The 25,546-nt window shown below is 29.6% G+C and overlaps 2 protein-coding genes and 1 long non-coding RNA gene across 3 annotated transcripts in view; 2 read left to right on the forward strand and 1 right to left on the reverse strand.

Annotated features, from left to right (window-relative positions):
- LOC107450474 (uncharacterized) overlaps window positions 1–17,444 on the forward strand; it is a 33,387-nt gene extending 15,943 nt beyond the window's left edge. Inside the window, exon 3 of the mRNA XM_016066276.4 lies at window positions 16,755–17,444. Coding sequence (XP_015921762.2) covers window positions 16,755–17,413 — 659 coding nt within the window. The 3' untranslated portion in view covers window positions 17,414–17,444. The remainder of the gene's footprint in view (window positions 1–16,754) is intronic.
- LOC122269058 (uncharacterized) lies at window positions 2,790–5,455 on the reverse strand. Its single transcript, XM_087149361.1, has 2 exons — window positions 5,024–5,455; window positions 2,790–4,930 (listed from the first exon to the last, which is right to left on the reverse strand). The coding sequence occupies exons 1-2, from the start codon at window positions 5,453–5,455 to the stop codon at window positions 2,954–2,956; spliced, it is 2,409 nt and encodes an 802-aa protein (XP_087005487.1). The 3' UTR covers window positions 2,790–2,953.
- Window positions 11,822–14,721, forward strand: LOC147805261 (uncharacterized). The gene is made up of 2 exons (XR_015428618.1): window positions 11,822–11,953; window positions 14,201–14,721. It is a non-coding gene; the product is annotated as an uncharacterized LOC147805261 (long non-coding RNA).
- Window positions 17,445–25,546: the final 8,102 nt, after the last annotated feature.

Genomic DNA, 25,546 nt, shown 5'->3' on the forward strand with positions numbered 1-25,546 from the left:
AATAAAATTTAAAAAAAACGACATATATGTTAAATAAGATGTTTACTTTACTTTAATGCATAGTTTATTTACTTATAACTTTGTTTTAATACATATCTATCTATATTATATAAAACGCTAATACGTACGTATGTATGTATGTATCAATAAAACCGATGATATTTCTTTTCCCGCGCTGGCAACAGTTTTCATTTTTAATTGATTGGATTCGGCGCGCAAGAGCACGTAGTGAGCAACCAGATAACAATAACCAGAGTGAGCATTATCAGGTTGTTCAATTCAGATTCATGCACTAAAAACATGACAATATTTAATTTAAACTCAATTAGGAATTAATTAATTAATTACTAGCCCTTGATTCCCACATTGACTCTGATTGAGACTGGATCATTCCATTTATTTCAAAGGTGGGGAAAGTAGAAATTGCTGCGCATCATTTCGGCGCACGTGCTATACAGTAAGTCCGATTGCAATATCTTCTTTGAAGACACATAGGCTCCTATTCTTTCTGTTAGCAGATTTTTAAAATTAAAATGACGGCGCCATTTACCAATTTCGGACTTAAATATATATTAACTTATACATTTCTGATAAGTTTTAAATTAATCTGATGTTTTTAAATATCATATTTTTTACACTCTGATTACATTTTTTAAAATCGTAACTAATTTTATATAGTGTCTGAAATATTATTTTATATATCTTCGTGTATTTTTATGAAGTTGAGGTAAGAAAATCTAAGTAAAATATAGAAAGAGCTTAATGAAATTAAAGATTCATCATAATATAGAATTTTTTAAAAATAAAGATGATAAAAACGCATGGGCGGAAATTATTTTATTTTATAAGCATATTTGTATATTTCTCTGTTTGCAAAAGATGTATTTTATTTTTTTATATATATTTCAATCTCTATGAATGGATAATCGTGACTATTCTACAAAAAATAAATAAATAAATAATCAAAACTTATTCTTTAAAATTAAATTTCTTATGCAATTAACAGATATATTTAATTACATAAAAATGCTAAATTAAACGTTATTTCTATCTTCATTTTGTTCAGAAGAAGTTTTAAATACATATTATTGCATTGCCATGTGCTAATAATGTAGAGAACCACCAACAGGAATAAGATGAATAAAACATGAAATCCCATTATCCTTATGCGCATACAAAGTGTAAAGCCCAAAAGTGATTTTGGTACTAATTGATTTTAGGAACTATGTGTTGGCGACTTTTTTTTCACATATCTTCGTCTATATGAACATTATATATATATATATATATATATATATATATATATATATATATATATATATATATATATATATATATATATATATATATATATATATATGGAAAACATCACAGCTGTCCAGTTTGTGAGGAAGCAAAAATTTGAAAATGCAGAATAGTTCTTTAATTTTAAGAATAAAAAATTATTTTTCCCACCTTCTATTAAATATCTGCTAAAATATTATTTTTTAAAAACACCTTTTAGTTAGCTATTAAATATCACAATTTCTATTTAGAGGGAAATAAAACCACACACACCGTGATGGCGAACATGGCTACATGGTCCCTTTAATTGATAAGTACCTTTATAAAATAATAATTTTATCTTATGAAAGAAATTATACTTTTATATTATAATTTTATTTTATGAAAGAAAAATATCAAAAGAGTTCAAATACATTTATTTAGTGAGATTACCTCAAGAAAATGAAAATAACGCCACAAAAGTTTATAAATGGATAATTTTCACCAACAATCTGAAATGATATAGTAAATATGAAGAATATTATAATTTTCCAATAGAAACAATAAGTTATTTGTTTGACACACAGATTAAAGATGGCACTATCACATTAAATTATGAATTTGAAGCGTTAGTAAAATAAATATTTTTACTTGTAACTAAAATACATAACATATACCTTTCTTATCTAAGTTTTAAAATGTGAAGTTTTCACTTAATTATTCTAATGCACCAAGTTTTGAAAAAAAAGATCAGGAAAAAAAATCATCACCATTCATGGAATATCTGAGCTTTAAAACCTATTAAAATTATTTCACCAGCAGCAAAAAAGAGCCATAATTACTTTTATGCATTATCCGCCGACGATTTTCGCCAATTTAAAAAAAATAATTTTGTCTGTCGTTCAAACTTAAATATTTTCTCATTTTTTGTATGAATAAGTTATATTTGTATTTTCTTTATGATCAATTACAATGAAAAATAAATTTGAAAGATACCAAATAACTTAACGAAATAATGGCGAATAAGTATATTTTTTTTGGCAGAATTTCCGCAATAGCACTGATACTAAAATGGCTGGCTGTTTCCTATTGTCAACAGCTGAACCGTGTCATGTTAGAAACTAAAAAAATAATCACAAAAATTGGTTAACTTAAAGCCTACAAGGAGGAAACAGCTGTTTTTTATTTTTTAAATTAATTGCCAGTACAAAAACCGTGCAGTTCCGCTTGGTTATTGGCCAATTTCACTGACTTACTGAAATAGATACTGAAATTATATATTTCATATTATATGAATGAAAATCATAAATACCGAAATGAAAATATTCTCATCTTTTGTTTGAAAGATGAAAGTAATAGGCTATGTGCTAAATGAAAAAAAAATGTATTGCAAGAAATAAGCCAAGAATAAAAAAGATTAAGCATGAATGCTACATTAAATTTGCATAAAAAATTTCGAACCAAAATATTTACTTCAAAAATGGAGAAATTTGTGTAATGATTTCATTTCTTTTTACTATCATAAGAAAATAGCCTATTTGCAGAAAATTCGGGGAGAGTTTCATCAGGATACAAGCTTGAAGAAATTAAGGTTTAAGATTAAGGTCATACAATTGTTTAATGATGAGTATTATAAAAGTAGTTTAAATGTATGCAAATAAAATTAAGCATATAGTAGAAAGGAATTGCATTAAAAATATTGAATTCTGAGTTCATTTATCCTTTTATCTATTTTTTTTTTTTGTTGTTGTTTTCTTTTAGGAATTTTGAATTTCCTTTGAGGATGTATTTTTTTATTGGAAGGAATAGCTTTCCATTCTTCAGAAGTGGGCAATTCTGAATTGTTAAACGCTTGCATTAGAGCACGAATATTTTTTAAACCATCTTCAATTTGCTGTAAATTTTCAAATGACTGAATGGATTGGGCATCACTAGATATATCCTTGCAATATTGTTCTATAGCTAATTTTTTCTCATTCATGTCTTTCCGAGGTTTTTTATTCATCTGCTTTAAAATAATGTTCTTTTCAGTATTCTTAGAAATTTCGTCATCGTCAATAACCAGCATATTCTCCTCGGATGTACTAGGGCAAATATCCTCTTCGACTTTTTTACACACGTTTTTAAATTTTTGGCATACAAAGTGAATATGCTTGCAGATTACGTATCTTATACTAAAGTCTACACAGCTGCACGACATAGTGTGAATGCATATATTGCAATCTATGCATGCAGTAGTGCAACTACAGCTACTGCTCTCTTTTTCCACTTCATATGTAAAAATTTTTCCATCTTCCTCTTTTGATACGATATATTGTCCATCATTCATCTGCATAGCTGAATACATACTGGCATCCATTTTAGTGCTTTCCAAATGGCGTTTCATAATAAGTTTGACGCGATTCCTCAGCTTACCGCGTTTAATAGCGATAACCCTATTGATAAGTTTTTTTGCCATTGCCTTCATTACTGTCTGTAAGGATTTGTCCAGTCTTTTCATAACTACACCGCCGGATTCCTCATATTTGATTTGGCGGTGCCACCGTTCTAACTTCATATTCGTATTTATTTTTAAACCCTTTCTAAAGCAATATGCCCATTTTTCTGCTCTGGACATGTAATACTCCTGAAAATAGCTGAGAAAAGCTTCTTCCTCTTTGTATTGTACAAAAAAGTTTTCAGCTAACTTTGAAAAAGTAATTTCATCCAATTCATGTATTATCAGCTTCATGTCTTTTTTCATGTTTTCTCGAACCACTTCATTTTTTTCTTTGGAGTTGGGGTTTTTATTTAAACTTTTCATAACATGCCAGGAACATAGCAAATGTCGCGGTTCGTCTTTAAAAGATTTCACCCAGGCATTCAAAAATGTTGTTGTGTCATCGGTCATCATGACACGAGTTACAAAACTTGACAATCTTTGTTTGATAGCATCAAAAAATGGTTCTAAACTCTCAGAAGCAATTCTCTTAGAGAAGAAAATTGCTACTGGCAAATCCTCGTGGTTTTCATCATGGACTAAAATTGTAGTTAGGTGAAACCCATACTGGTTAGTGCCATGGGTGTCATCTAACGTGATGCACTCTTTTCCATAAAAATCAATTAACTCAATTTGAGATTCAGTGGCTATTCCTAGCAAAAATTCTTCTTCTTCAATTCCTGGATATTGATTTAGTTTTTCACCGATCGGCTTGTATATTAGAACAGGATTACTTTCCTCCTGCATCATTTTCTTCACAGTTATATCAACTGCCATAGCATCATCGTTATGCATAATATTGCTAACATTAAAACCTTGAGCAACATTGTAAATATCCTGACGTGTAGTAAGTCCTAATCGCTTCGTTGGCGAGAACTTGGCTTGAATTTTGTCCATCACAACACTTATTGGTATCCCAACACCAAGCATATTAGCCAACGTTGCACGCTCTTCTTTTTGCAAGGGAAGTTTTCCTACTTCGCATTTATGACCTGCATGAGTTGATTGATATTGCACAGTTATTTGAGTAGCTTCGTGAACAGTTTCTTTAGTAGCAGTGATCATTGCTGGACAAGTGATGCTAGTTTTTATAGATCCTGTATATTTCGAACGTCTTTTCCTTTCTATTTCACAAGGTTTGTAAATACCACTTCTGTGACATCTGTAATACCGAGTTTCTGAATTTTCCTTTAGTAATGAGTTTTTTAAGATAAAAGAAGAAACAGTTTGCTGCTCGATGTCACTTTACCACTGGTCAAAATCAGATTGACAAAAAAATACCTTATCATGAAAAGTTAATTTAATTTCAGGATGTTCCGTTTTTATATGATTATGGAGATCTATAATTGTTCGGGTTTTTAAACTGCATAGACCGCAAACTTGGTTGCAAGTTGCATTGTTTATAGAGTGAACATTTCTTTCATGCCGGCGTAGATTACTGTTTTTGGAAAAAGTTTGAACACAATGTGCACAGGAAAATTTATTCACTTTTTGCGAGTTCATGTTGTCAATATTATTTTTGGAAGGCAATATTTTATCCTTATCCATGTGATCATTAACCAAGTTCTGTTCCGAGTCGTCAACATTATTTTCCAAAATCAATACTTTATCCGTATCCATAAATTCATTACCTAAGTTCTGTTCCATGTCGTCAACATAAATTTCCGAAGGTGGCCCTAAAAAGAGCCTTTTTGTTTTAAAATCATTGGACATAGCACAATGTTAGCAATCAAACCAACGCGTTATGTATAAACTTGATAGCCAAGGATGAGAACATGAGAGTCAGGGTTGCCAGACTTTGAAATTAAAAAGTACTACAACTTTATCTGAAAAAATACCATAAAATACTACATATTTTTGAACGCCATCTGCTGCAGTAATTTGGAAGTATAAATAATATTAAAAGGATAAAATGCTATTAAATGGATAATAATACTATTAGAAAGATAAAATAAAAGGATATATTACTAAGAATAAAATAATTTTAAAATAGAAAAACAATTATATTTTCCCTTTTGTGCACTTTAATTTCAGGTGAACGCGTAGTAACAAAGATTCAAATCAACAATTTTGTCTAAGAATTGTGTGTATCATAAATGTCTCTTGTGCATTGTAAATGATTTATAACAAATTTATAGAAAATCAAACATAAAAAAAAATCCCATTTTCATAACATATTCTACATAGGAAGAAAAAGCGTAAAGTCTGTTTTGGTTGCACAAAAAGCAAGTTATATTACATTATAATCTACAAACTAGGAATAAATCAACTTTTATTTCTTACAATCATCACTAGATAAAGTGACTAGTACAAAACGAACGGTTAGTGGTACAGCTTGATTTCCACGGCGACTGCTATTTAAAACATCGCCAGGCTTGAATAATTTGCATTTAGTTTGTGGCTTCCATATCTAACAGTTTATCATGGTCACTGTAAAAATCGAGATGTATCCAGTAGTCTTATTTCAAAAATCGCTTTTTACTTCAAAAAACTAGAGTGGCACTTCTCTTTGATATAAAAATTAATTAAAAAAAAAAAACATTTGTACAACACTTTTTAAAAAAAATACTATATAGAAATGTTATTTTATATTTTATTATTAAAATTATTTATCTTTAATTTTTAGTGAAACAATACTTGCCATACGTATTATTGAAAATACTACTTATGGCAACCCTAGTGAGAGTAAATCCGGCGCATGCGCAGCAATTTCTACTTTCCCCACCTTTGAAATAAATGGAATGATCCAGTCTCAATCAGAGTCAATGTGGGAATCAAGGGCTAGTTTAATTAATTGAAGTGAGAATGCTTTAAAAGGCCGCTGTTGAATTGATACTTTTCTACTGGGAGCTACCTAAGCGTCTAAAAAACGTTTAATTGTTTGTATTGAATGCATTGAATTTTTTTTATATTTCCTGTTTATTTATGCATTGAATTTTCACGCTTTAAAATGCAGAATATTAGTGAAGCAATATTTGATAATTTATTTTGCTAATATGTTTCTCATTTAGCTAATGTTTTGATTTTTTCACCATGTACAATCTAAATAGCTAATATACTTTTTTAAAAGCCAATAAGAACATTGGTAGAATTCTTCTACATAAGTACAATACTATGTCTTTGATGATAAAATACTATGTCTTTGATGATAATATATTATGTCTTTGTGCTAGAACATTGTGTTCATTGGCGAGCGAGTGCAGCGAGCCATGGTTCACGGCGTGAACCACATAGGATTGCGTAGCAATTCTCGGGGGTTGGCGAGCGTTAGCGAGCAGAGGGCGGAGCCTCCTAGTATTTAGTAAATGTGTTATCGTGAATGACGGAAATCAAGAGAATGTCGCTTTGGTGAATGTCCAAATTATTTGTTATATCCGATTTGATATTAATTTATTCGTTATTATATTTATTCGATATTTTAATATCTGCTGAGGATAAATGAGGAGAAACGTCACTGATAGGAGTACCATTAAAATGCATTCTGGGCAGTGGCACATGCCCTTAAAAAAAACATTGATGTAGAGCAGGTGTGTCAAACTCAAAAGCTTTGGGCCAAATAAACAATGCTTAACTTTAGGTGGGCCGCAAAAAAAAAAATCGATGTTCATCGAAACAAATATTTTTATTTTGAATAGTACATTGTAATAAACATGTATAAAGTTAAATTATTGTTTACGTTCTGATACTTCACATCTCTTCTCTGCTACTATCTTTTCTATTTCGGGAGAAATTTTATTGGCCGAGACTACTTTCAAAATTGACCCAACGTGAGCGTTATTAATACGGTTTCGGACAGGAGATTTATTTCCATTCATAACAAAAAATAATTGCTCTCACTGATAAGCACTTCCAAACATGGAAATAATTTCATATGCGAGTTTTCGCGTATTTTCAAACCTTGCCGGTAAATATTCGTAAAATTCAAGCACACCCTCTTCAATGAATTTTGCCTTCAACTTTGAGTCTCACTGAATCTCAATCACTTCCATTTGCATATAACTGGATACTGATTCTATATTTATTGAGAAAATCAAAGAAAACAAACAAAATTTGTCTTCCAAAGAATTATAATCTTTAAATCTTGTTTCAAATTCTCTTCTAAGATTTAAATTTTTTTTCTGCGTATTTTTTATACGATGCAGTATCATCTGAACTAGATTTGTTCTTGTTGCGCGTAGAGAAGTGCGTTAAATCTTCATTTTTCAGTTGCCTTTCCCAAAGAAATAGTTTGCATTTGAATACATTCATTATGTCAAACATGTTCGTAATGATCTGATGATCTGTGCCTTGTAACAATAAATTTAAATCGGGTAAGTGTGGTTACATAAAAAATAAATCTTGCAACCATATTTGATCGGAGAACAAGCTTGTATCTTGATTTTCAGTTTATAAAAACTTACATATTTCTTCTTTCGCATCCCAGAATTGTTTGAGAACCTCGCTATAGTAGGATAAACCTGAATATGTACTATCTAACTGATAGCTTAGTGTGAAACGGACTCCATTTCAGCCAATTAGAATTTTACATTTTCGCACGCGTACAATTTAAAATGATCCGTATAGTTTATAAATAAAGTATATAATTTTATATGCTGGCTTCATTTCTAATTCACAATTCCATTTTATTTTTACTTTGTTTCGGATATATTGACTGGGCCACAAAAATGTTCATCTCGGGCCGCATGCGGCCCGCGTGCCGCGAGTTTGACACCCCTGATGTAGAGCATACCGAACAATGGCACTGAACCTTAAAAAAAAACATTGATGAAGGGCATGCCGGGAAAGTGTGTGCCGGACAGTGGCACTTATCTAGACATAGTATATATTTCGGACATTTACCAAAGCGACTATGTGATTGTCGACATTCACCCCGGTGGAAGTCAACAACCACCCATTCCGGTCATTCACAGTAACATATATATAGTTGCTATGCAACAAAACATGTGATAAATGGTGTTTTCAATAGGAATGTAAACAATAACAATCTCGAGCTCGGCACCTACTCTAATTCCGGTTAAAAAGTTTGCAGCTGCTTACTACATGTTATTCTGATAGGCGATGTTTTCAAACGGATAATTTTGTCTTCAATAAAAGAAATAAATTAGATAATTTCTGAGCTCAAATCTGCCGTATTTCATAAGATATTAATGTTATTATGTAATTCTGGGGAGTTTGGAGTGAAAATTTGATTTAGTTATTTTGTTATTTATTATTAAAAAAGGTGACATGGTTGCTAGATTTTGAATATCTCGCTTTTTTGGCAGTCTTGATTTGGCCTCTTTCCATTTGTTTATTACTGTTTGTTCGTGTTGCAAGCTGTGCACCATCTTACGTTGGTGTTAACACTTTTAGTATTGTAAACACAAGTATTGTTAGCATTGTAAACATAAGTAATAAGTAATCAAATACATTGTTTGCAAGAATCTCAAAACACAATGATGCCAAATGCCTTTAAAATACAACTGAAACAGCAACCCGGAAATTTAGGCAGTCCCGAGCTTGCAGCGTTCCCTAGTGTAGAAAACACCATCCATAGTTATTGAGCCTTTTATTTCATTCTCATTAACAAAAAGCAATTAAATTATAACATAGCCATAGAAATAAAAATCTTAAGTATTTCTGAAAAAAACTCTATAATTGTATTCATTAACAGTAACATATGCATAATTATGAATTTGCATTCAATCCTTGAAGAAAGACACCTTACGATTGCTATATATCATTGCATCAATGTTGCTGCTGCCAGATACACAATACATTACAATAATAAAGTTGGAAAATTTCATATTGGTATCAAATTAAATTTAGGGAATACAAAGATTGGAGGAAAAAATGTAGTCAATAAGTTTTAGAAGTCAAGAGACTTTCAACTGAACAGAAATGTTTAAAAACAAGTTACTAAATCGTAACAAGTTTTGGAAAGAAGAAAATGAAATGATATATGAAGGTCAATACCTTTTGAAGTCATTAATGACAATAAAAGTTTGTTTTAATAGTAAGTTGCCAAGAAGGGATATATAGGACCATGATAATATGTGATCAACAAAAGGAATCTTTTATATAACAGTAGAATTTTTCGTTTGTTGGGAAGAAGATGGCTTACCTGGTGGTCGTACTAAAATTGCTTTATTACTTGATCATTTTATTTGGTGATAATTTAACAATTTTCATACAGAATTTCTCTTTTTTTTTTATTTAAATTTTGCAGGTACAGTGAAAGTCACTTCATAATAGCAGATGAAATTGCCGTTGTAACGAGCTTATCGATATAAGCACATACGCCTATTTAATGCTAAGATGGATGGCTGACCGTGTAAACCTAAGTATACATGGAGCTATGAGTTAAAATTCGTTGTAAGACTTCCAGGTCACTACTCCCTATTGATTTTTAAGCCTTAACATGAAAAAGGGCGCCACCGCCATCAATTACACTTGTAGTGTTTACAATATAACGCGTTCCTTAAATTTAAATTTCAACGAAACAAGCATAAGAATTTAGAGGACTCCGCAAATATACTATGCCCTGATAGATGCAACTCAAAAAATAATTAACTGTGATATTTTACACAAATATAGCCAAATAAGGGATAACACTCAAAACACGGCAAAGCTTACACTTTATTTATGTCGGGATATTAATTTTCTGACATTTATTTTAGTTGGTTGGTTGTTAATTTACGTCGCATTAGAGTTACACAATGGGCTATTGGCGACGGTCTGGGAAACATCCCTGAGGATGATCCGAAGACATGCCATCACAATTTTGATCATCTGAGGGGATGGCACCCCCGCTTCGGTGGCCCGACCACCTGCACGCGAAGTCGAGCACTTTACGGTAGAACAGTTTAACGAGAACCAATACCGCACACCCTCAGTCCCTACGCAGACTGATCCAAGTGGTCACCCACCCGCACACTGACCGCAGACAGTGATGCTTGACTTCGGTGATCTGCCGGGAACCGTGTCTTAACGATCAGTCCACTGCTGGACGACATTTATTTTAAGCTCACTACTAGTTAAAATTTATAAATTACCACAAACTCTTATGAATGGTCAAATGACTTGCAAATTTAAACGCAAATCACACTAATAAAACTTCTTAGAATATTAAGCCTATTCTAGCATCGCCTCGTAAGCATAACGTAAGCGGATGAATACACCGGAATTTCTCTACATTTCGTCCGATTTTAGGAAGCTAGTTATTGTTTACATTCAGTCAACCATCCATAGCAAATAAAAAGTCTAAAAAATAAAATAGACATATTTAATCCTTTTTTCTTTTATTTCCATTTAAAATACATACCTAAAGTTGACTGGTTTTGCTTACAGATTGTAAACTAAATTAATTAGCTCTGTACATTATGAAATGCTGAAATATCTATGACAAGAATATTGAAACAACAAGTTTCCAAATCATAGAAAGATTTTGCAAGTGAAATGAATTACTAATATAATATTTGCAGAATTTCCATAAAAATAGTGAAAGAACTTTTGTTCGTTAAGGAAAAGATAACAGGTGATCGCCCACACATTGCTTTATAAGAATAAGGGGAAATGATAAGAAGGAAACGTTTTTCGGTATTGTTACCAGAATTAAATATAAATGTCTTCCATTTAACCTTTTTTGTTAAATATTGCTCTCTCAAACAGTAAAAAAAATGTATTTCCCTAACTAATTTTTGTCGTAATAGTGGAAGGCTAAGCATTTTTTTTTTCATAAAAAAATACAAATTTTGTATATTTTTAACATTAACCCCCAGGTAGCAAAAAGATATGATCTAATATTAGAAAGATGTAATATAATACTGCCGTGCTAGAAAACGCAATACTATTGAATCTCATCTTCTAATATTAGAGCTAATATTATATAAAATTAAAAAGTATTCGATCTAACATTCGAACTTTCAAAATTATCATCTATTTCATTACTTTTGGTCCAGCGCGACATTTTTGCGAAAGGTTATCCCATATTATTAATAAATAAACATTTATTTATGAAAGAAAACGATACATTAAATATTACTTAAAATATCATTTTCAGCCAATGTTATTTTATGGCAGATAATATGAGTGGTAGTTTGCGAACGATTAAACTCGAAAAACTTTTTCAACTGTTTCTGTTGAGTTGTCTGCTGATCCTTCTGCTTGTTTACAAGACGACAAGATGGCGATCTTTTTTCCGCTCATGAGCTTTCGTTTCTACTATTTAAGGTATTTATAATTTAGTAGTTTTTTGTAAACTTTATAAATGTCAATGATGGTTACATGATAAATTAGTATCGTAGTTATGTAGGTAATGTTTTTTCCTTGAGTTAAAAATCAGCTAGAAAAGTAATTTAAAGCACGATATGTTTGAGATTGTAGATGTTGTAGAAACATTCAGTGTACCTACTTAATAAACTTCACCGCTAAATTAAAACATTTAAGAATTAATTTATTGATCATGTATTCAATAAGGTCAGTAAATATTTTATATTGTGATTATTATTGTTCATTCGTAGTTGTTGACTTCTTTGTTGAAACGTATTGTCTAGCTGTAAGTAATAATAATAAGCACTGTTTTTCTGCAAAAATGAAAAAGGCAAAAGTAATGGTCTGTAAATAAATTAGTCGTGTTAAGTAAGAAATATATATCTGTATATAATCTGCTACTTTTAGCGCAGTTAAAACCATTATATTGTAGAATGTTTAATACAAACAATATTACTAGCATATTAAAATTTCATGATTAAAATATTGTACAACAATCAATTAAGCATTTTTCTTCAAATATAGACTGATTTTTATTTAAATATAGGCTAATCTGTATGTTTTTGATGTATCATTATTTATATTAATTTGTAAATGATTAAAAAATGAGCAATAATATGGTCTATTCAAAATGGTGATTATGGTGAATGTAGAGCTTTGATTAAATTATATTTTTTAAATAAATTCCTGTTAGAAACAATCTAATGCTGTAAAAATTTAGTTAAACTATAAGAAAAAAATATTTGACAAATGTTGGGTATGCATACTGACTTTTAAAGAATGCTATGTCAAAATATTTGGGGGAAGGGGCGAACTATATTTTATATATTTACAACTTTGAATTATGTGAATTGTTAGAGAATTCTCCTTCTATATGATTTTTTCAACCATGAATTGATGATTTTAAATTCTCATAGTATCTTTTTACATTGATGTTCTTTTACATTAATCAGATTTTAAATTATACAATGGAAGAAAATAAGCAATTGTTTATTTAACACTTTTCACCACTTTTTTAAATATAAATAATAAGTAATGTAATTGATTCAAAATATGCTTGTAAAACAATGTTTGCTAAGTAATTTAACCCTGACAAAGTTTTTCTGCAACAATGAAAAAGATAAAAATAGTTGTCTGTAAACAAATTAGCCAAGTTAAAACAATTAGAAAATTAATGATCTGCTACTTTTAGCTCAGTTTAAACCATTACATTCTAGAATGTTTAACATTCAATACAAACAATATTGTTACTGTATTAGAATTTCATGTCTAAAATATTGTAAAAAAAAGAATTAAACATTTTTATTTAAATTTCTTGGAGATATTTCAGTATCGTGATCTGTCCCGCCAACTGCAATCGCCAAATAGATTTTAAACTTGCAATTTTTTTTTAAAAAAATATGTATATGTTTGCCCGGAGTTATACCTTTCGAATTTGTCCTATTCTGTAATGTTTCTTTTAGTTAATAAATATTTATTAAATAATTATTACAATAATAATTAGTCTAATAAATAATTATTGTTTAATGAAGTTTTTAAATAAATTTCTATTAGTGCTTATGAGATCTGAGATTAAAAATTTAACTAAACAATAAAATATAAATATTATGCATATTGACTTTTAAAGAACGTTATGTAAACATATTAATAGGGAGGGCAAAATATAATTAATATATATGTTACAACTTTGAAATATGTGAATTGTTAAAGAATTCTCATTCTACCTGTGTTTTTCAACCATAAATTGATGATTTTGAATTCTCATAGTATCTTTTTACATTTATGTACTTATACGATTTTTAAAATAAGCATTTGTTTATTTAATATTTTTCGGCACTCTTTTTGTTGATTTGCCACATAGCGAGTAGTTATTTTCTGTTCTAATAAAAGAAGTTGAAAGGTTTTGCAATTTGATTTTTTTGTATTTTTTAAATATATGATAGTTTGCTTGGGAGTGCTTATGAGCTAAATTCTTTTTGTTGATCTCCTTCTCACACTGTTATTTTTTGTGTGACACTAAAGAAATTTTTTTTACGCTGGTATCGATACCGCAATTAAACCATTTAATTTCATTGTAAAGGATATTACAATTTCTGAAAAACATTTTCAAATTAAATAATTAAAGTATCAAATAAATATTCAATGTTTAATAGTTATAATTTTTTTTTTCCATTGCAAAATCTGATGTATTTTCTTTTTAAATTTCAGTATAGCTTTTTATCTTCAAGGAAATCTACTATCAAGACACTACAAATGGAAATGGCACACGCTGATGGAATATTAAGTTCGATCCTTACTGCGAATGATTTTAACAGTGATTATTCAGCAAGGCCCACTTTAAATCTACCATTTAAGTCATCACGTTGAAGAAAGATGCTGTCATGTTGAAGTTTGGAGAAAGAGGGAAACTTGTGAAGTTCATCCCTGTTTTTTTGTGGTGCATACAAAAACTGTTGCTGAATTTTTCATAAAAGCATTTAACGACCACTTGGAAATATATTTTCAAGCAAATATAGAGTAATAATTAGAACTCAAACTGTATCAAACAGTTTAAAGTTATGAAAAGAAAATGATTTTATTAATAACAATTAAGTATTTTTAACTTTTGTTTTACCACAAAGTTGTCAACGTTAATTTTGAACAATAAAGGTAATGTATTACATTTACAATTGGATGAAATTTATATTACAGTGTGTTTTGTTTTTAAATAAAAGTATTATGCTGTGAAATAGTTATATTTATTATGGATTTCTTTTTTCTTAATTACTGTAACAGTTGAATATTTAAAAAAAAAATTTTTTTTAATCTTTCGGTATGATATTGGAAGCAATTTTTTTTTAATGCTGATTTTAAAGTATAACTGAAACTCTTGAGGATTTTCATCATCAACATTGAGTTTATTATTTTAATTTTGGAAATTTTCACATAATTATTTATTTGAAATTTGAGACAAGAATTTATGCTTTTTTATTTTTATCATGTTTAAAATCATATTATTGTAAAATAATTATAATCGTGAAAAGTTCTTTTGACTGAATAACATTTATATCATGATTAAAATTCCTAAAAGAATATTGCTCAAACTTTCATCTCTAAGGTCTTGTATATTCTTTGTGAAAACGTGTAGAATTGCATCTTCTTTTTTTTTTTCTTAAAGTCTCCTTCAAGACATTTGCCTATAATGTTATGTTTGTTTTTACTATGTTCATGAAGCATAAACTCTTATCAGCGAAATACAAACAAGGAATTAGTTGATTTTAAAGAAAAATTTTGTGATAGCAGGGTTTTGAAAAAGTAACTGATGGCAGTCAAATTTGGATCAATACAAAAGCAACTTATAGTAAAAAAGTATGTTATGTTTTTTCGTCTCATTCTTGTATGCAATTAAATGTTTGTGAAAATTTAATTGTGATAAAATACAATATTTACTAATTTTTTTTTTGGTCTTGACATATAAATGTTATCTAAACTTCAAGTAAATAAAAGTACATAGTACCTTTAACTAATTATTGAATCGTTAAAAATTTCTGATGTCCGAATGTAAAATTATTTTTACATTACAAAAAAATAATTGCAAATTTTTTTAATTAAAATTCATAAAGGCTTTTTTTGTTTCCACTCCCTGATAATATTTCTACAGGTGCCCTTAGGTTTTGTTTCTTGTGTTTCGTAAGTAAAATTTCAGATTGTGAAAGGATAAAGTTACGTAAGTATTTCTCAGTTTAATTTCAATGATAGAAGTGAAATAATTTATGCAAGTAAGTAATTTGAATAATTTTCAATTTTCTTTATTGTGTCAGTTATTACAAAAAATAACAATTTAAAAATTTGAGATATAATTTTATTTTAATATTTTTGGAAATGAATAACTTAGTTATATACTAGTAGAAAAAAAAATTCAGGTAAATTTTCAACTCAATTTAAATGTAAATTTAACTTAGCAATTATGTAGTGTGGTTTTCTTAATTTACAATTTCAGAATATAAATAATGATTGATAATTGTAAAATTACAAATGGCTTAAATTACAAATTTTGAAATATATTGCAAACTAACAAATTCAATTGAGCTTTTGATAAAATAGGCTCTTTTTTAAAAAATAAAAAAAAAATTAAGAGTACATTTTAAATTGGGACTTGAAAATTATTAATGATATAAAATTTGCTTTAATACCCATTGTATGAAGAAATGGAAAAAAAATATCAATAAAAGTTGCAACAAAATATTTCCTAATTAAGTTTGAAATATTTAAAAAAATCAGCTGAACATAAGATATACTTTGGAGTAAAGAGGAGAAAAATGGAAGGTAGCAGAATTTGCTAATATAATTTTGTTTAGTATTTCTGTATTGCTAAGTAAATAATGCATGGAATGACATAAAACTACTGTTCTATGTTTTACTGCTTCACAACAATACAGAAAATTAAGTAAAATTGTATCGTCGAATTATTCTACTACCATCCATATTTTCCTCTTGCTTACTCCAAAAAAATAAAAAGCAGAATAATATCAGAAAATACAAAATCTAATATTATATAGCATCAAAACTAACGCAAAAGAATATTATAGCGAACGCTAGATAATATTAGTTTGCATTGAATCTAATATTATAAAAGGCTGAGCAAACAGCGACCTTTTATATCTTTCTAATATTACAAGTTGTGTAATATAACGTTAGATTTTGCCGCTTTTCTGATATTATCTAATGTTATGTGCTACTTGGGCCTTTTGTCAATGACTTAAAAATTCTTTTTTCCCTTCAGGAGATCCAAACGCACCTGAAGCAAACATGAGCTTCCGTGAGCAGCAAGAATATTTTGGTCCCGATGTGTTGGTCATCATTGGATTGGTATTGGCCTGCTTGGGTGCCATTCTCACCCTTATCAGTTTCTACTGTCACTTCAAACATCCCGCCATTCAAGCCACAATGGCGGGCATCGGACCATCCCTGGTTGGCATAGGTCTTCTATTCTGTGTCCTCAGATTGTTCTTTTGTACATTTTTCATCAGCAGGACATGTTGCGAGTGCATCGGGGATGGACTCAGGTATCTCATTCTGCGTTGTCCAATCTGCAAGTGTTGTCGAAAAAAGAAAAAAGTACACCCACTCCAGGTGAAGGACATCAAGCCCATCCTCAACGGGTCTGTGAGCAAGCAAAATGGCAGCTTCAGAGAACGCCCATCCGCCATCGAAATGCTTCCACCTCATCATCGAATAATGGAGCCCATCCACGAATCCGAGGAACAGACGACGAAAAAGATTTTTGCAAGTGATTCGAAACTTCATTCGGATGATGATCCACCCAAAGAGGAGGAGGATATCCTCAAAGATGAGATAGATCTTTTAGAGTCCAGTTCACCACATTCCGAAAACAGTCTTCATAAGAATATAAATGAGCTCGTGTTAAACTCACGTTATTAAACATGAAAATAAAATATCATCCATCTCCTAACACAAAGTCTCTTCTTCTGGTAAGATCTTTCCTATAGTATTAGAATTCGGTAGATGTAGTCGCAAATATCCAAATGAATCTACTTTTGTACTACTTGTAAATAAATAAAGCAAAGAAACTAAAGCAGAAATAATAAAATTATACAGAAATACTTTAGTTTCTGTCATACAAATAAGAATCCTCCTCTAACACACAAATAACAGTAAAGAGGCAAACGCGTTTTAAGTTTAGGGGAAGAGATCAGTAGAGTAGTTTTAATGTATGTTCGAGGGGATCTCCTTTCTATATACATGTTCTCGTCAAAATGTATAATTCAGTAATTTCATAAAATAACTATGTATTTTATGAAACAACTAGACTAGTCAGTTGTATATAACTGATGAAAAATTTCATACTTTACCAAGTCATTCTATGAAATAACTAATGATAGACCGTTGATCAAAAAATACAACTTACCGCTATTGCGAGTGATTAATTGATAAATAATAAGCGAAAGCAGATTATATAGTTTATTATTACTCATATTAATACCTACGTATAAGAGCAACGGTGAAGCGTTATATATATACTATATATATACAATAGCTCATTAATCTAGTAATGTAGAATTTAGGAGGGGGCTTCGCCCCTAATGCCTAAACAACGCCACTAGAAGAGGTACAAGACAAAAAGAGATAAGTTAAAGGTGTTTGGGGAAATTAGGCGGGAACCCGGTAGGGCGCAAGAATCATAATTAGATTTCCAAATATTTTTAAGTTATACTCATGATCAAATATTAACAAAAAATCATTCTTACATAATTTAATTTTTACTATTTATATTGACGCCTTTAAGATCACTAATACTACAAGAGATGCTCAGAGACGATGCTGCATGGAATAGTAACTCGTTCTAAAACATACCAGACGGCTGAACAGACTGTCAAAAACTTTAAGTGAGTAGTACAGGACGTCAATGTGAAAATACAGTCGAAATAAAATGATTTTTAATTCATTAATCATGTGATTATATGTCGATCTCTTTTATGTAAGGGCTCCGGATAGCTTAAGCGTCTTTTTTTTAATTATTTTTTAATCATCCTGTGTAGAAATCACTTATTCTACAGATTATCTAGAGTCACCCATTTCATTTCTTATATCAAATCTGCAAACTACCTACTAAGCGGACATGCGTAAATAAGACCTTTGCTAGAACAACATTAGCGCTTCCGTACGTTTCAATTAACATAATTACTGTTTTATTTTCGATCCACACCGGCCGAAGACTCTTCGTGTAGAAAATAGTAACTGGTGCACGTTAAATCTATCGGACCACAAAGTCCACTATTCCCATAACAAATCATATCTCTGGGGGTAGAGATTGAGATACCTGCAAGTAACGTAGTGTGGGTATCTCCATCCTGATTGGTTGTTGAAACGCGGCACTTGTTTTGGTTAACAACTGTTCTTTTCATTCTATTGCGAGTAAACCAAAACCGTCAAGTATAAATTCTCTGATGTGACACATTCTATATTCATTCTCAAAGATTTCAATTCTTCCACTATGTATTTCTTACGTAACACAAAGACAGACATGAAGTTATGTAGAACACATTAGGCATCGAAGTTGCCAGATAAACAAAGCAAAAATATATCACAGTTATAATAAAATACATAAGCAAATATTACATGTGACAAAAGAAAAGGCGTAGAGGTAAAGGGGTATACGCTATCTTCTTCTTGAAATGCAAATACCCAATTGGAGATTGATTGTTCTCTGGTTCAGGTTAAAATTACGATCTGTAGGTGAATGAATGGATCCGCTACATAAACGGGTTTTAACGTATATGTGTAGCAGAAGTAAAATTCTTAGCCATAGATGACGCCACTGGAAAACAAGAAGTGCGTCCCCTTGGCATACGACAACAACAACGCTGATTTAATTATTTTTCAATATCTAAAGTATCAAGTCAAAACAAGCGACATATTAGTTGATAGAATGAGGGTTACACTTTTGCACTTTAAACATACGGAAACCATTACTACGCGCATTCCCTATTAAAAATGAGGATAAACTAGATTCCGCAGCACATCAGCTAGGTAATATAGACGGTAACGGTTTTCGAAATTTAGCGAGAACATATACACTGCTTTTCAACATAAAGTGAGTTTTTAGATGTCAGTATCTCTAGAACTACTAGAGAGTTTAAACGAAATTTGGCTTCTTTCATTTATTTATTTTGTTTTATTTTTTGATTGTTTATTTTTCTGTTTAACAATCTATCAAATTATGTGTACGTACGTATGTACGCACTCACAATATATAGTCTTTTTACAGAGATACAAACCTTACGCCATTTCATACCGGAAAAAATAGTTAATATATTTCGGTGGTCATTCTTTTTACTTCGTCTTACTCGTTCAGCAATCACGCATTCCAGCATGGTTTTAAGACTCTCTAAAGGATTTTGCGCGTTCCAATAAATCGTAATAAAATCGTATTCAACAAATTAACGACAAATTTAATCGTTAAATTCGTGATTTAAAGTTACAAATCAAGACTAATTTGAGTTTATTTATTTTTGAAAAAATTTGCACAAATGGGAATTTTGATTTAAACAACTATTGAGCTTGCCAAGAGAGTAAAATCAGCTCCTGGAAATTCGAGATCGCAACGCTCAAATACGCTATATCGGGAGAAGACCGGTTCCATGTCTTAACCCTCCCCCCTCCCCAGTTGTAAAGGAATGTACTGCGGTATTTTCCTCTTTCTTAATATTTTTCGTATTTAAGTGTCAAAAATACTTTTTTTTTTTAAATTTCCAAGACGTATTTTTTAGAACTATGTTCAATGTAATTTTCAGTTCCATATAGTTTTCTAACTCAAAAGTTCTTAAACTACTTCAAAATCAAGACAGAAACTAACGTACTTCCTTCTCTTATGACTGTCTACACGCTAATAGTGAAAGCATGCGTGCGTTATGTTGTCATAGATAGAAAATTCTGCTCCACGCCACCTATAGCCCATTTCGATCACCAATCTCAAGCGTTACAGCTAAAGACTGCTTCTGTAATCAACTTAACTGTGAAAGACCATTCGGGAAAAGAAAATTTCTTAATTCTTTCACTTGATCCTTAGATACTGTAATAGACACTTGAGTTATTCCCCATTGAAACATGATTGCGTAATTCTCAATATCAAAGTTCAGCTGTTAGAATGGAATGAAACGATTATCAGCCATTATGGTGAAAACAATCGCCATTTTTTTCGGCTGAGGAACCCTTAATGAGCGATCTTCTTTTGCCAAATACTTAATGAATTAAGTTCATTAGCAATTATGAACTTATTAATTAAAGAAAAGATATTTTTAAAATTTACAAAACTCTAAATTTTATTAACAATTTTGAAAATTAGTGAATGCATGAACTTTTTCCAACGTATCATCTTGTCAATATTAGTCTTAAAATTGGGTTTTATGCCAGACAGTTGAATTCGCAGATTTGGAGAGTCATATATAATCTAGTTCTTAATTTGAATTTAGTGCATGCATAAACTTTTTTCACGCTTAAGCTTAAATATGAATCGGAAGTAGTAACCCGGAAGTCTTACGACGAATTTTAACACCTAGCGCCATCTGCGCTTAGCTTTACATCCATAGACGACGCATATAGCATGAACCGTATTTTGCGCATTTGTATGAATGCATTGACACCTATGCATCATTCATTTGATAAAGAGACTAAATTTTAAACTGCAATAAAAGAAAATTAAAAAAAAACTTTAATAAATTTGCAAGTCAGATTATTTTTTACAGTTTTCAAAAAACCACAAATTGAAATCTTTAAAACAATAATTTGGAGCTCTGGGCAAGTGTCGCTTCTGCCTGGGCAATAACTGAGCCATGACGTGCGGTCTTTTGACATGATGAATGCCCGCAGACCCCTTCATGTCTCTGATAGAGGCACTTTGTTGAGTGCGAGGTTTTTATAGCCCTAGCTTTATTTTAAATAGTAACTGATACCCTGAAATAATTTATAATGAGCAAATAATAAGTAGGAATAAAACTTTTTCAATTATTATGGAAACTGATATGCAACAGTTTAACTACTGGTACTGGCTTGAATACAGCATTTTAAAAATATGAATTTGGCAACCAAAAAAAATTCTTAACAAATAATTTGAGTGAAATTAATCTTATTCACTTATTAACTATATCAAAAATAAGTTTTGGAAAACCACCCCATGATATAATATAATTTACAGTATCAACTGTACTTATAAGTTATACAGGGTAGTCAAAAGCTATGGAATTCAACAAGAACTCAAGAGCTTGAAAATAAGAAAACGAAGGCTTTGTAGTTGTATTTATAAGAAGGTTATTATCCAACACGAACTGTAGTGCCACGAAGAAAAGAGTGAGACATATTAAGAAGGTTTTAAGTATTAAAAAAAAATTTATTTAATAGAAAACTGGAAGGGGGTCCTTGATGAATCCCTCTTTGCTATATGAAGGTTCAAAGACTCTGTAATAAAATTAGTTTAAGAACATAATAAGCCAGAAGTAAAAGAAAATAAAATCTTTATTTTTAATACAGATACATCTCTGTTTTCACAATCAATTGTCAAAGAGTGAATCGATATAAAAGTATGAATAAATAATAAAATATAAACCGAATAATATTTACTTTCGTCAAACATAACATTTTCATAGGACTTTTAGAAATATCTTATGACATGTTTTTATCCATTGAAGTTTAAGCAACATAGTTAGATAAAAAAAAAGTCATTCATAAAATAGATATTAAATCCTAAATTGAAGTAATTATACAACTGCTATTATAAACAGAATAATTTTAATTAACACAATACTTCCTGAGATTTAGTCTCAAAAAGATACAAATGGAAATAGCCTATAATTACCATAAACAATCTTAAAAAAACTACAGAAAAAGTTTGTAAATTCACAACAAAATAATCTGAGAGAACAGAGTGGATCCGATGGATATTTTACTGGATTTAAAGAACAGGAAGATGTTTTATATAAATTAAAAAAATCTGTTTGAAAAATTTTTTTTACACATATCATCAAAAAAAATGATTTAGGCTGTCTTTGAATAAAGCTAAAACTTTGTGAAAAGAGCACAAAAACAGATAGATGATTGTATCAGTACAATAAAGCACTTATTTCAGTATAAAAATACAGAAGGTCTTGATTGCACTAGGGATGTAGCAAATATTTGGTATTCAGACCGAAAAAAGGGTACATACAATTTGACAGAAAAATTATATACATTTAACTCGTTCAATTATGTGCCTTTGTTCCGTCATCTGCACTTAGAGTTCCCTACAGCACTAAAATTGAAATTAAAGGCAAATTCCTTTAGACTTGTTTATTTTACTTTTATAAAAAAAAACAATAAACTATAATCAATAACCATATTCACTAATACAACAATCTATTTGTTAACTATTGGATTATATTTGTAATTTATTCATAAATATTTACATATTTTAACTGTTAGTAAAATATAAAAAAATTTCATTTCGATTATTAAATATACATACATTTTTTATTTAATTTAATGCCAATAATCTTTATAAACAAATATAAATTTGATAATTAGTTGATTATTATTATTAAATGAGCAATACATAAAAAATAATGTTTAAAAAAAAAAAAACTATTTGAACTTTTTAAAATTTAAGAAAACTTAACACTCAAAGACCCTGTTTTAAAGAGAAATTTTTGTTTTGGTTCAATTAAAAATAAAAAAAATTTGAAGATGGAAGAAATAAAGGAATGTTTTTTCAAGAAATACATTTAAAACAAAAGAATCAGAAAAAAAGGCTACCAAAATTTTTAAAAAAAAAATCAAAATAACTAAATAAAAAAGCATTTCTGAAGCGGTCAAAGACAATAGCGTAATTTTTTAATGCATTTAAAACAGTATATTATTATGACCTCATATAAAGCTTTAGTCTCTAAAAGCATAACTTGGAAGTATATAACATTCCACCATTCATGTTGATTATATAATTCAAACGCTGACAAAACAGAATTCAAAAAGCGCTAAATAAAAAAACAATTTCTACTACAATCTTTAATGCTGAGTATCTTTAAAATAATTTGGTAAAGACTTAAGGAATAAATATTTAACATTCTTTTATTCGGCCATATCGTTGCATCACCACATTACATAAAATAATTTTTCTCAATAAAAACTCTGAAAGTCATTCTGTGTTACGACTTACACTGAAAAAGTGATTTATAGATGTGTCCATATGCCCTTTTCACACTGTTTTAGCAACTATCCAACTACATAGCACATGCATTTAAAGTCCAAAAATGCCAGATAAAAATAGTCATTTTTCCCACAAAGCACTCTCAATTATAAGTAAATGAAAACAGTTTTAAAAAATTGAATAATAATTATTATTCAAAACTACTATGTATTTTAAATCTTCAGTAAAGACATTTAATCAACAACAAATTGAATCGAAGTGCGTTTTTTTATTTTAGTGATTGATTTGTGTATTGATTTATGTTTCAAACATTCTCAAGGCCAAACAGGACTCTCTCTCAATGGAGTCATAAATTCTGGTTCATTTTTAAAAACACTTTTAAACTTGCCAAAACAGTAAAATCTTGAAAAATACTATGAATTAAGTTGAAGGAAAGAACAGCTAAAACCCAATACTGAAGCACCATGGCTGATATTAGCTGAAATATGCATTTTTATGAAATCCACTTTTCTTCCGAACTCTTAATAAAAGATTGAAAAAAATCGCTTAATAATTTTGACAAGGAAATTTCAAGTACCATATAGTAAAAATTTTATTTAAATAATTCTATAAGAAAAAAATGATATAAAATTGGACATTATTAAAACATGAATTAATTTCAGGTAATTTAAATGAATTGTGATGCACTTTAAAACAGTTAAAAACATTTGATGAAGTACAGTAAAACCCTAGTTATGTCCCATTCTCAAACGAAACAATTCCTTACGTAAAAAACTTAGCTGAGATAAATGATTGCAATATTTTTCAAGACATCTTACATAGGATTTTTTTCTGAACTTGTAATAAGTGTATAGTTTTTGAACTTGGAACTCTAATTGGAACTATAAAATGTTGTGGCTTCCACTAGCAATATTCATTAACATAAAGAGATGTTGGATCAAAAATCCAAATTTTTTTTGTTTCTTCAAATTTATTCTTGAAAAATTCACATTTGTAAAACAGGATATTCTGAATATATGAAAATATCAGGACAAAAAGCTAAAAATCAGGATAAAATATTTTTTATGTAGAAAATCAGAACAACTACAAATTCTGAATTAAAATACAGGATTTAGCACAAATGTAAGACTGTATCTTAATGCTTATATTTACGTAACTATTGAATATTGAAGATATTATATAAATGATACATTAAAAAAATATACCATTTTTTTTCCAGTTAGGTAAGACTAACGTTTCACCATTTTGTGACAAGATGGATAATGATTCTATAATCAACTAAGCTTTCTGTAGTATCAAATTCAGTACAAATGTGTTCTTTGAATTTTTGCAGTAATATCAGCATAATGTTTCATAAATAGTGTGTTGGGTTAGCATGCGGTCACACAAAGATTCCCGTACTTTTAGCTATGTTACAGTATTTTTAGCCATATGGTTTTTTAGGGGTTATTTTAAAGACTTTGTCCAAAATACTACAAAAAAATTTAACTTAAAAAAAAAAAAAACTTTGTATATTTTCTTTAATTTAACATATCTCTTGTTGCGATTTATATAACGTATGGAATATATCAATATTAAAATACAGATATTACTTATGCTAATCTTATATTACAAAGTTGCTTCGTAACTTTCCCCTATTCATAAAAAAATGAGTTGCTTATTCAATGCCATAGTCAGTAGCTATTCTTTTAAGTTGTTTACAGAATTTTTTTTTTCTTTCCAGAAACAAACATCAGTTGATTTTTAAAAAAAAGGCTTACTGTTAATTATTTAATGAATAATATTATTTTAAAAAGTTTGTTTTTGTCGTAGAAATGTTAACTACAGTTTAAAAATTTCTTAAAAAAACAAACTAGAAAAAGATTATTCAAAATTTTCAT

The sequence above is a fragment of the Parasteatoda tepidariorum genome, chromosome 8 (assembly GCF_982258835.1).
Source record: "Parasteatoda tepidariorum strain Cologne lab strain chromosome 8, Ptep-v5.0, whole genome shotgun sequence".
In the NCBI taxonomy this organism is placed as follows: domain Eukaryota; kingdom Metazoa; phylum Arthropoda; class Arachnida; order Araneae; family Theridiidae; genus Parasteatoda; species Parasteatoda tepidariorum.